Raw genomic sequence first — 11,136 nt, 5'->3', positions numbered from 1 at the left:
TCCCCGCGGCGCGAACAGCGGGTCCCAGGCAGCAGCACACGCCCCGGCACGGGCGGCTGGGGCGGCTACGGGCCGGCACGTTGGGGGCGGGGCGGGGGCGGGGCTGGCGGCGAAGAAAGGCTGAGCGTCGGGAGGGGGCGGGGCCTGAGCCGCGGGCGGGGCGGAGCCGACCGGTCCTGGGCTGCTTGAGACAGTCATTGCCCTGGCGGCGGCGGCGGCGGTGGCGGTTGGTCGGTGGGGGCTGGGGGAAGCGCGACCCTGGCTGCCGGCGCAGTTGGAACGGGCACGTCTCGGGGTCAACCGGCGGATCGCGAGCTGGGAGCGCACCACGGGCCGGGCGGAGCACGCAGCTGCTGCTGGAACCCGGGAGCGCTGGCGACCGAGGCGTCTCAGCCCAGCAAGTGTCGGGGGCAGAGCGCGGCGGCCGCGGCTGCTGCGGCCGAGGTAACCGAGGGGCGGCGGCGGTGGGAGCTCGGGACTATCGCGGAGGCGCGGACCTGACCCACCCGGGCACTTTCCAGGCTAGGACCCTAGTCGCCGCCAATCCCCTCGCTCCGCCGCGGCCGGGAGGGGGCGGGATCGGTGCGCAGGGTGCGGGCGCAGAACCGGACCCGGATCCGGAGGCGACCCCTCAGCACGGATTGGCAAGGACGTCGGGCACCCCTCCCCCTTCGAAAGACACACCCCGGTGGCGGGGCGGGGCGGGCTGTCCCAGCGTCTGCTTAGGAAGACCTCGGAAGGTGGCTGCACCTCCGTCCTCAGCCCATCCACGGTGGCCCCCTGTGGCTCTTCGCGGCCGCTTAAACGAAGGTGGTTCTGTCGCCGGGGATCCCGGAATTCCTTTTGTCTGTCAGCTGAACCCAGCGGCCGGAACTGGAGGCAGACACCCCCAGCGCCGGGGCTGTTGGCTCCTGGCCCCTCCTGCCTCGGAGGGAATTCTCCCCGGCAGCCGTTCCTCCGAGTGCTGGAGGAGGTTCCACTCCTCACCCTCATCCGAAACCTTCACCTCTAGTGCAGAGCAAGGAAGGATTCACGTTATTCTGTGTTTGGATTTATCATTCGTGTGAGATCATCCCCCTCCTCCCCTCTTTTTTTTAACCCGTTGCCATCCAGCCTCCGCCATGGCAGTCATCTCCTAGATGTTGCAAACTATCAACAAAGAAGTGTGGCTAGTCAAGTAAACAGTCCTTGACTGGCTGGACTGGGCGGGTGGATAGAGCTTCCTTAGCTGGCGCCCTTCTACCAAGCTAGTGGAGAGATCTCTTTGGCTAGGCTTAAGGATGTTACTGTGTGTGCGCATCGTCTTTTTTCCCTCTTCAACAGTGAGGTTTGGAATATCTAGGGTAACTTGGTGAAAATGTAGATGTATGGGAATTATAACCATGGCAGAAGAAAAATATAGAAAGGAAAACGTGATCAGGATTTCAGGGTAATTGTTCAAATTTTTGAAAGTGCAAAAAATGATTTTTGAGGTTAACTGGTAAGTTGTATCCTTTGATAAGTAAACTTTTAACCTAGATTTTTGCACTAAGATATTTTATTTCAGTTACTGGTGGAAATTGTTGATGTCTTACGAAGAGGAAACTGTGAAAAGGTTCATTAAGAATCTGCCTTGAAAAGTACATTTTATGACTGCTTTGCATGAAGAGGTGCTAACACTGGTCTGTCATTTTTGTCACACAGTTGCCTCCCTGGCAATGGCCCATATGCCCCAAAGTGGCGGGTCTGGTGGTGTGCGTGGCTGTCCTTCCCCAAGAAGTACAGAGCTACCTACCTACTGTACACAGGGGCTCTCTGGTGACATTGACTATAATGGACACTTTCTCTGATCTGATTTGCAGACACAGAATTAACACTTGGAATCTGGAGAAGCATTTTGTACAAAGTGAAAGATTGGGCTTTCTTGTTAGTTTTCCAGATGTATCGTCTCATCTGCGGACTTGAAAGACCCACAATCACATAAACTCTGGTTGTTAGCCATGGAGCCGTGTGACCCATCAAGATAGAGAAAAACTGCTGCTGAGCTTGGGAACCAGCTGGTTTTTCACCAGTTCAACAATTAAACTGATACATTCTCTGCTGATAATCAAGAATAGAGAACCAGATAAAGTCATGCGCATCCTATCGACAAATGGACCCTGTGGCTGTTGAATTTTACTGTCACTGGTTACTCTGTCCTTCAAAGTGAACTTCATATGCAGGTTACGTCCCAACGGACGTAAAGACCTGTGTTGATGTGTCTCAATGCTAGCAAAGGTTGAAGATACGAAGCCTATTATGACTAATCCTTGGGAAGAGAAAGTCTGCAAAATGGCTCAGACGAGTTTACTGCAGGGGAAGCAGTTTTACTGTAGGGAGTGGGTTTTCCACAAGCTTCAGCACTGCCTCCAGGAGAAGACGAATAGCTGCAACAGTGCTGTCAACACACCGCCCCTCTCAGTGAATTCTGGGAGTAACGCTAGTGTTGTCCCTGGAAAAGGAGCCGCCTGGGGTGTGCTGTTGGTGGGAGGGCCTGGCAGTGGCAAGACCGCCCTGTGTACTGAGCTCTTGTGGCCAAGTTCACCTACAGGCTTGCAGAGAGGCTTGCATCGCCAGGCTCTGGCCTTTCATTTCTGCAAAGCCCAGGACTCAGACACACTGTGTGTTGGAGGGTTCATCAGAGGCCTGGTCGCCCAGATCTGCCACAGTGGACTGCTCCAAGGATACGAGGACAAGCTGAGGGACCCTGCCATCCAAAGCCTCTTGCAGCCTGGGGAGTGCGAGAGGAACCCTGCTGAAGCTTTTAAAAGGTAACAGTAAGAATGTCATGGTGTGCGGTTTCTGTGCAGAAGTTAAAATGGTTTTTAGATTTTTGTAGTTTTTAAAAATTTCGTGGGGTACTTGCACTACTGATGTATATTTGGGGGATAATCTGTGGCTGTGAGTAAACCAGTCTCTTTGAATATTGAAGGAAACAAAATTGAAGCTTTGTTTGCAAAGGGTATGGATTAAAAGTGACTTTTATAATAGCATTTAAAGCACTGTTGAGAAACAAGTTATTTTTCAAGTTTATGCCCACTATTTATTTACTCTTCTGATATTACCTGTGATTGGTAAGGGATACCTGTTCTTACGGTAGAGAAGAACATTTAGCTGCCCGGAGCGTAGGCTGCATCTTTAGGAAGGGCAAATTTACTGGTCCCGAATTTAGAGGAACTCTGATCATAAAATCTATTATCTGTGTTTGTAGAGTTACTCCTTTAAATGAGAAAGTTCTCTTTGAAAGAGACCACTGGCCATTGAGAATCTGAAAAAAGTTTACTAATGTGCTCTGCTATTTATTCACCTTTCAAGTAAATGGAAATTTCAGTGATATTTTGATATGTGTGGTATTTACAAAATAGTGAAAATTAGGTGTCATTTTAATACTTTCACCAAGTGATACAAAATTTTTTTTCCCCTAATCTCAGTTACTCATTTTTCCATAGCTAAAGGAGTGGTCTAAGAAGTGACATGAGTTTTTTTCAGAGTGATTCCAGAATCAAAGTGTGTTTTAAAAAAATGAGTCCTTGAAAATAATTTTTTGTATGTTACCCCTCTGCTCATTGTAAAAGAAGGAGGCAAATTGTTTTGTAATTGCTGTTGCCTCACTGCTGCTTTAGTCACTTAGTCATGCACTCTCGTCCCCCACACGGTAAGTAGTTCTAAGTAGTTCTTCTCGTGGTTCCCCAAAGACGCAGGGGCGTCCGCAGTGAAGGCGAGTGTGGGTGTGTGTCTGTGTGAGGGTCACTAGGGGTCCTCTGAGCAGGATGTGAATTGCTGGGAAAGTGATTTTGTTCTTTTGATGTCCTCAGATCTACTGGTATGAAATCTATGAGTTTTGGTGTGATGTTGAAACCACCAGTAACAGTAACACACAGTATGTGTGAACCACTGTTCTAAGAGCTATGCTAATATTAATCATCAGATCTTCATAATAGTCCTGTGAGGAAGGTATTGTTGGTCCCATTTTATAGATGAGGAAATCGAAGCACAAGAGCCGAAGTAACTTGTCCAAGATTACAGGCTAGTAAAGGGCAGAGCTGACGTTTGAAAGACACGTGTATGTGTACAGGTTTGTAATCACAGACATTCTTTGGAGGACTTAAGCAGGAGAGGAGGGGTTTTGAAGTTTGTGGGGACCCGGGGTGTGTCAGAGCTGTGGCCTGAGTGGTTTTCAGATTACCCGTGTTCACGAGGAGTGGCAGTCTGGAATGATCACTGTGACTAGGGGTATAGAATTCAAACAGATGAGAGGTTTATTAAAGTCAGCAAAAGGTAGTGTATCTTTGAGAGATGTGATAATCCTGCAGCCCTTCAAAAGGTGTAAGTGCTAGCCAATAAAACGCAGGGCAAATCTGTTATCTTTTGCTGTTAGCAACAAAATCTGGGTGAAAAGGATTACATCATTCTTAACCCAGTGAGGAAATCTGCTAGGTGACGCCTGCAGGGCAGGTCTGAGAGGCCAGGTGTGGTGGACAGTGTTGAGCATGCAGTCACTGTATGGAATGTGCTGTCGCCCTCGGCCCAAAACTTTACTTTCAAAGAGGCGTCAAGTCTCTGTACACAAACAACTCATTTTTGTCAACTTTATGCTTTTTCTAAAGATAGTGTTACTAGTTGAAGAGCTGAACTTCCATTTCTTACAAATCATTTCATAAGCTATTTGGATTTATTGACACCTTAGAAAATCAGTTTCAAAAAAAATATATAACTAACTATGCACGTTATTTTATTGGCATTCACATTAAAATTCTACTACTTTTAAATATTTGAAATCACGTCTGATAACTGTATTTTTGATATGTTCTGATCCTGAGCAGATCTTTCTCTATAGTAAGATTCCTTACTCAGTCCCCTCTTTTTTGTTCCTGTGTGAATTTCAGTTATTAACTAATGAGAGAGATAAGCAGCAACTGGAGCCGTGTGTAACAGTCACCAGTCACCAGTTACCAGTTACCCGACGAATGAAGGAGCTAACTGACATTTGCCCCAGTCTGCACTTTGGTAGAGAAAACCCACTGCTTCTACGTGGGCCAGTGGGTGCTCTACCTTGACCTCCTGCTGAAGTCTGGGTCACTTATTATTTTTTATCATTAAATAAATGAGGTAATCTTGGTATTGGAACAGCTGTTTCTGATAATTAGATACCTACTTCCTCTACGACTGTGAAGCTATGGTATACCCACAGCCAAATGTACACGTGAGAACAGAATTCAAAGTGAAAAAGAAACATTTTTGCATAGTCAATGGCATTTGACGATATAGGCCTCTTTTTTGGACAGTCAAGGTTTCATTGTAGGTTCTACTAGTGACTGTGACTGATTTGTTAAATAGGTCCTTTTGAGAGTTTTAATAGGAATATATTTTATTTAGCCAGGGTTGGTAGAGCTCAACAGGTAGACAGTGGGCAGAAGATCATTGTTTTCCAACCAAGCAAAATATGACCAAAGACACTGAAATACAGAACAGGGACCAGAGGGGAGAGGGGAGAGAATCACAGCGGAAAAGGGGAAGGATTCACAGGAACGAGTATAAAGGACACATGGACAAAAACTAAGGCTGGGGGGGGTGGGGGAAATGGGAGGGAGGTGGGGAGCACTGGGGGTGTGGGCAGGGTTGGGGGTATAAGACAGAAAACTGTACTTGAACAATAATGAAATAAGTCTAAAAAAAGATCATTGTTGTCCAGGAGTTAATATTTTGGGGGAGATGGAGATCAAAGTAGGTGATTATAATGGTAGGGATCAAGGCACCTGAGTTAGGGAACCAGGGGTGGGGTGGTGGTTTGGGGTCCTGTGCCCCATTAAGAAGCACGACTGAAGATGGGTATCTCATCCAGCCAGAAACTCCTTTCTGACCCACTGTCCCCACTGTCATGGTCCTTGAACCCAAAGGAGATGCGGATTGATGTGAGCGATAAAAACCTTTGTTTCTGGTGCCTATCGTCCCTGACTTCTCTTTGTTTACAATCTGCAAGACCAGGTGTGAGTTTTCTATGCATGATGTCAATTTTCCCATGTTGACTAAAGAGACTGTGTTCTGTGTGATGTTGATAGGAGTTCAGTAAACAGCTTCAGGGTTTCCACAAATTAAGTGTAAATGGGATAAAATTGAGAAGAAGAGTTAGGACACATGGTTCTAAACTTTGAGAGTTAGGAGAAATGTCCACATGGAGAAAGGCCACAGTGGCTCGTTAGGGTTGGAAACTGAAGTCTGGACTCTGACGTTTGTTTTTGGTGTTGAATGGGAACCCTTAAGTAGTGGAATCTCCTACTGATCTCCTTCTTGAACATTTATAGCTCCTCACACGTATCTCGATAGATTTTAGCCTTTTTTGTCGTTATTTATGCATATGTCTTCTGTTTTCTCTTCCGCTAGGCATATGCTTCTTCATGACATTATTCATGAGTGATTAATTTTTTACATTCACAATTGTGCTTTGAACAGCACTTCTCATATAGTAATTGCTAGATGATTCTCAACTGAAAGACTGAATAATGCTACTTAACTATCTAGAAGATGTTTGAATCCAGTTGAAGGACAGCAGAAGCTCTTGCCTATGAAAGGAAGTAGAAATGTTAGATCGTCAGGGCAGTTTCAGATGCAGACCACACTGGCGTAGTGATTATTAATTTATCAGCCTGCTGTTTGCTCTTTCGCATGTACATGGCATAGGTCCAGACAGTTTTAAGTGGCCAGATGTCCGTCTTCTGTCTCAACTGGCTCCAGGTGTCTTTGGCAAACTCAGTAAAGGGACACAGAGCAGAATCGGACCAGAACATGTATTTCCTTGTTACCTTCAGTTGTGGTTATTTTCAAGGCAAAATATTCCCTTTCCATTATCTGCCTTGTATAACTAATACTATGTAAGACAACGGTTACTATTATCCATTCCTAAATATTTTCAGATTAAAAGACTTTGTAAAAGTGTCTCTACTGGTCAGATTTTGAATAAAATAAAAGAATGTTATTTTCATAATCAAACTTCTACATTGCCGTTAGTCTGAGATTGGCACTTTTCACTGAAATGTCTGTTGTTTCCAACTTTTAATCATGAAATTTCCTTTCGGATGGCCTTCCATTCAGTCAGCCTGTCCTGCTTTCAATTCCTAGAGTGAAAGGGAACCTTTTCTTTCTACTCCAGATGGGCTCTCTCTGTTACACTTCATGTCTGAGTGCAGCTTCCTTTGGTGCCTGGTACTATTTATCACTTGCAGAACCGGCCTTAACCTTGAACCCCTTCGGCGTAATGACAGCACCACGTGCGGGTCCATGTGTTCGCTGCCTGATGTTAGCCATGTTCTTAGCCTTGCTTGGCCGCGCTTTTATTCAGACTTTTTTTTTAGACCAGAGAGTAAAGTGGTGCCCCACGGGTTAAATAGGTTTTTTACCCAATGCAGGACATTGTACACACGCACACACACATTATTGGGGGGTGTTTTGTTGGGAAAAAAGCTTTTGACAATATTAGATTCTCATTCCTTTGAGGCAGTAAACCGGTTGCGCTGAGTCAGCTGCTGTCTTTCGGTGGACCTATGCTCCTGATTTGATCCAGCCCTTTCCACCCCACACACACTGTTGTTCTGTCCCAAGACCATTTCATTTGTTTCCTTGTCTGTCCAGGAAAAGTCCAGCCATTGATAATATAACGAGAATAGGTGTAACCTGTCAGCCAAGGAGAGCGGGCTGGAATGCGCATGCATGAATAATAATGACCTCACTGTACTAGTCTGAGGGGGCAGTAGATGCTGTTGAGTGAGCATGTGTACTGTGTGGTTGTTGCATTCATAATGACTAAGTAGAGCAAAGAATCTGCATCAAGTTTTGCGTTAAGCTTGAACATTCTTCTGCGGAAACCATTCGGATGATTCAGAAGGCTTTTGGGGACAATACAGTGAGTGCAGCACAAGTGAAAGTGTGGCATAAATGCTTCAAAGATGGTGGAGAATCTGTTGAAAGTGATCCACGTTCTGGAAGGCCTGCAACAAGCAGAACATCTGAGAATGTGGAATGTGGATGGGCTGTAGTCAGCAAAGGTCAGTGACGGATGTGTGAGAACTAGAAGCTGATCTGCGGATTCCCAAAACTACTGTGTCTGAGATTTTTGACACAGGACCTTGGCGTGAAACGTGTTGTGGCAAAATTTGTTCCACAGCTTCTGCTACCAGAGCAGAAGGAACACTGTGCTGCAGCTGCTAATGACTTGATTCAAACCACTACCAGGGAATGAGATTTCTTCAAGAAGGTCACGACTAGAGATTTATCGTGGGTCTACGACTGGGATCCAGAAATGAAGGCCCAGTTGTCCGAGTGGGCGGTGCCTGGTTCTCCACGCCTGAAGACATTGTAGGGAGATCAAGACCATGTTAACTGTGGTTTTTGATTGGGAAGGTATTGCCCATCATGAGTACGCCCCTCCAGGCCAAACAACAAGGAGTACTACCTTAATGTTCTTTATTGGTTGAAAGATGCAATAGGACAAAAATGGCTGCAGTGGTGATTGGCAGCTTCATCACGACAATGTGTCTGCTTATGCAACCCTGTCTCGGGCAGAGTTTTTTGTGAAACATCAAATTACCCAGGTGACCCAGCCCCACTACAGCCCAGATTTGGCACCTGTGACTTCTGCCTTTTCCCAAAACTAAAATCACTTTGGAAAGGGAAGAGATTTTAGACCATCAGTGGGATTCAGGAAAATACGATGGGATGGCTGCTGCCGATTCCAGCAAAGGATTTTGCAGTGTTTTGAGCAGTGGAAGAGACACTGAGAGAACTGTGTGAGGTCCCAAGTTGCTAACTTTGAAGGGACTGAGGTGTCATTGTCCTGTGTACAATGTGTCTTGTATCTTCTTCAGTAAATGTGTGTCTCCCATCGTCGTGGCTGGAAACTTTATGGACAGACCTCTATATCACCATGGCTCCCGTAGGCAGTTTCAAACATGAACACGTGCCGTGGCCTGGTAGCTCAGTTGGTTACAGCATCGTCCTGATACACCAAGATTGCGGGTTTGATCCCAGATCAGAGCACATACATGAACCAGCCAATGAGGCATGAGCAGGGGGAACAAGTCTGCGTCTGTCTGTCTCCTCCGTCCTCTCTCTCACATCAATAAATGTTTTTTAAATTTTTAAAAATTAAAAAGAACATGCACATGTTTCCTATTCCTCCCCAAAAAAGCAAGCCTGTACTTTTACCTCCCCCTGAGCGTGCCGTTGTGTTGTCTGGAGTTTGCCTGAGTGCTTCTTCCCTGTTACCTTCCTTCCTCCTCCCTCATTAAGGTCTCGCTTGGCTCTCTACACAGTCACTGAAAGCCGTCGAGGTGTGGCAGCCTCTGAACTCACTGCTCAGTATGTCTTACCCTTAGGTGATACATTTCAGAACTGTTTTTCATCATTTGCACTTTGTTCCTTTCAGAATCCCCTACCCAATTGTATTTCTTGGTAGCTGTGCCCCTGGATTGTGCCGGGGTATTTGTCCAACCAAGCTTACACAGCTCTTCTCTTTCGATTCTTATTCCTTGAAAACATTATGTTTACTTACATGGATACCATAGCAACCAAATCGGCATCCATAGCCTCGTCTTCACTCTGATCGATGTATGTCTTTTTCCTGGCGCGTACCTCACGTACCTCACGTACCTCCCAGTGCTGAAACCAGCATCTCTTTCCGAGCTTCTGTCCACAGACTCACTCATTGCTCAGATAAGTGCTCAGTGCCTGCTCTGTGCCAGGTAGGTGTGCTGAGTGACGGGGCTAAAGGGGTTAGCCAAACAGCACACTGGACCAAGTGGGAGGGAGTGCATCAGACAAATAGTTACAAAAATACGTGTAAAAGTGCAGCTTTGAGAAACGCTAAGAAGCAGGGACACAGGACGCTCAAAAAGCTGTAATAGGAATAAGTTGTTCCATAATTATTCTGCTTTCTTAGACCCTTTCTACTTAAAGGTGTGATCTTAAGATCAATAATATCGGCAACACCTGGGAGGTCATTAGAGCTGCAGAGTCTCAGATTTACTGGCTCTGAACCTGCACCTGAGATCCCCGCGTGCCTCCTGTGCCCACTGCAGTTTGAGAGGCACTGTCCTGGGCTAGATTCTCTCCGTTTCCTGTTCTGTTGTAAGATATTTAATCTTTTCCTTGGAATGCTTCTTGAATTCTTTTACTCTAATCTAGAATTTTTAGTCACCTACTCCTAGTTGGCCTACTTAATTTTAGCCCCTCCTCATTCCCCTTGGCTCGGTCACAGTCGGCCAGTTAACTGGAGTAGAACAAGGCTTCCTTTAGGTCATCCTTCTGAGCCCGTGATAATCTGCACAAGTTCAGATTTCTCTCTGCCTGCCTTTAAAAGCTCTTGATAACTTGATTCTGCTCCAGCTAATGTATGTCTCATGTTTCCAGACTTCATCTAGGCACATTAAGCTCATTTATTCTTTCAAGAAATATTTTTAAGCGTATGAGAAAGTGTTAAAGTTGATAGGAGATGTGACTAAATAAGAATATTCTTATTTTCTTACTGTTTAGTAAGAATTCCACATACATAATAATGATTTAGCTTTTGATTTGTTGTATATATTGAAGATTTTATTTGTTTTTAGCAATTTTGCTAAAAACAAAATTTTATGAGTAAAATTATACAGTAAATTAATTTGATTTCATGGAGTAAAATAAGTAACCACTTTGGCGTGTATTCTGACAGGGGGCCCGTCTTTACCCTGTGGCCACCCCCTGGTAACCGTCTTACACTGCACACCAGCTTCTCCTTCACGTTGTCCAGTCCCAGAGATCTTCCTGCCATTTCTCTCTACTATACACATGTATAGCGAAATAAAGTTCATGTAATTGCTTAATAAAATAATATTAAGAGAACTAATTATGTCTTACCTGTGGTTATCTTGAGAAACGATTTGGATCCTTCCAGAAACGGTGGCCTTTTACAACTCCGACTCATGGTTTGAATACAGAAACCACAGTGCACTGACCTGCGGTTGCTTTTGCTTGTTCCTCCTTGAGCTGTTGCTCTTTCCCTTTTGGCGTTTTGGGCCCTTGGACTGGCGGTGTTGGGGTGTGGCACTCTTCCTCCGCCTCTGCTTTTGGCGCAGCCGCAGGCTTTGCTCG

The 11,136-nt window shown here is 45.7% G+C and overlaps 1 protein-coding gene across 2 annotated transcripts in view; it reads left to right on the top strand.

Moving 5' to 3' along the window:
* Nucleotides 1-214: 214 nt before the first annotated feature.
* The window catches only part of ANKRD50 (ankyrin repeat domain containing 50), a 32,504-nt gene continuing 21,582 nt past the window's right edge, over nucleotides 215-11,136 (top strand). The window contains exons 1-2 of one of the 2 annotated variants that reach the window (XM_037129865.2): nucleotides 215-444; nucleotides 1,842-2,789. In XM_037129865.2, coding sequence (XP_036985760.2) covers nucleotides 2,245-2,789 — 545 coding nt within the window. In that variant the 5' untranslated portion in view covers nucleotides 215-444; nucleotides 1,842-2,244. Of the gene's footprint in view, nucleotides 445-499; nucleotides 811-1,841; nucleotides 2,790-11,136 lie in introns of those variants that run through there. The other variant, XM_053658391.1, reaches the window with a different exon arrangement.

This window comes from Artibeus jamaicensis, unplaced genomic scaffold (genome assembly GCF_021234435.1).
Source record: "Artibeus jamaicensis isolate MK-2021 breed Jamaican fruit bat unplaced genomic scaffold, CSHL_Jam_final scaffold_537, whole genome shotgun sequence".
Classification (NCBI taxonomy): Eukaryota; Metazoa; Chordata; class Mammalia; order Chiroptera; family Phyllostomidae; genus Artibeus; species Artibeus jamaicensis.
This window is presented reverse-complemented; position numbering and strand designations above follow the sequence as displayed.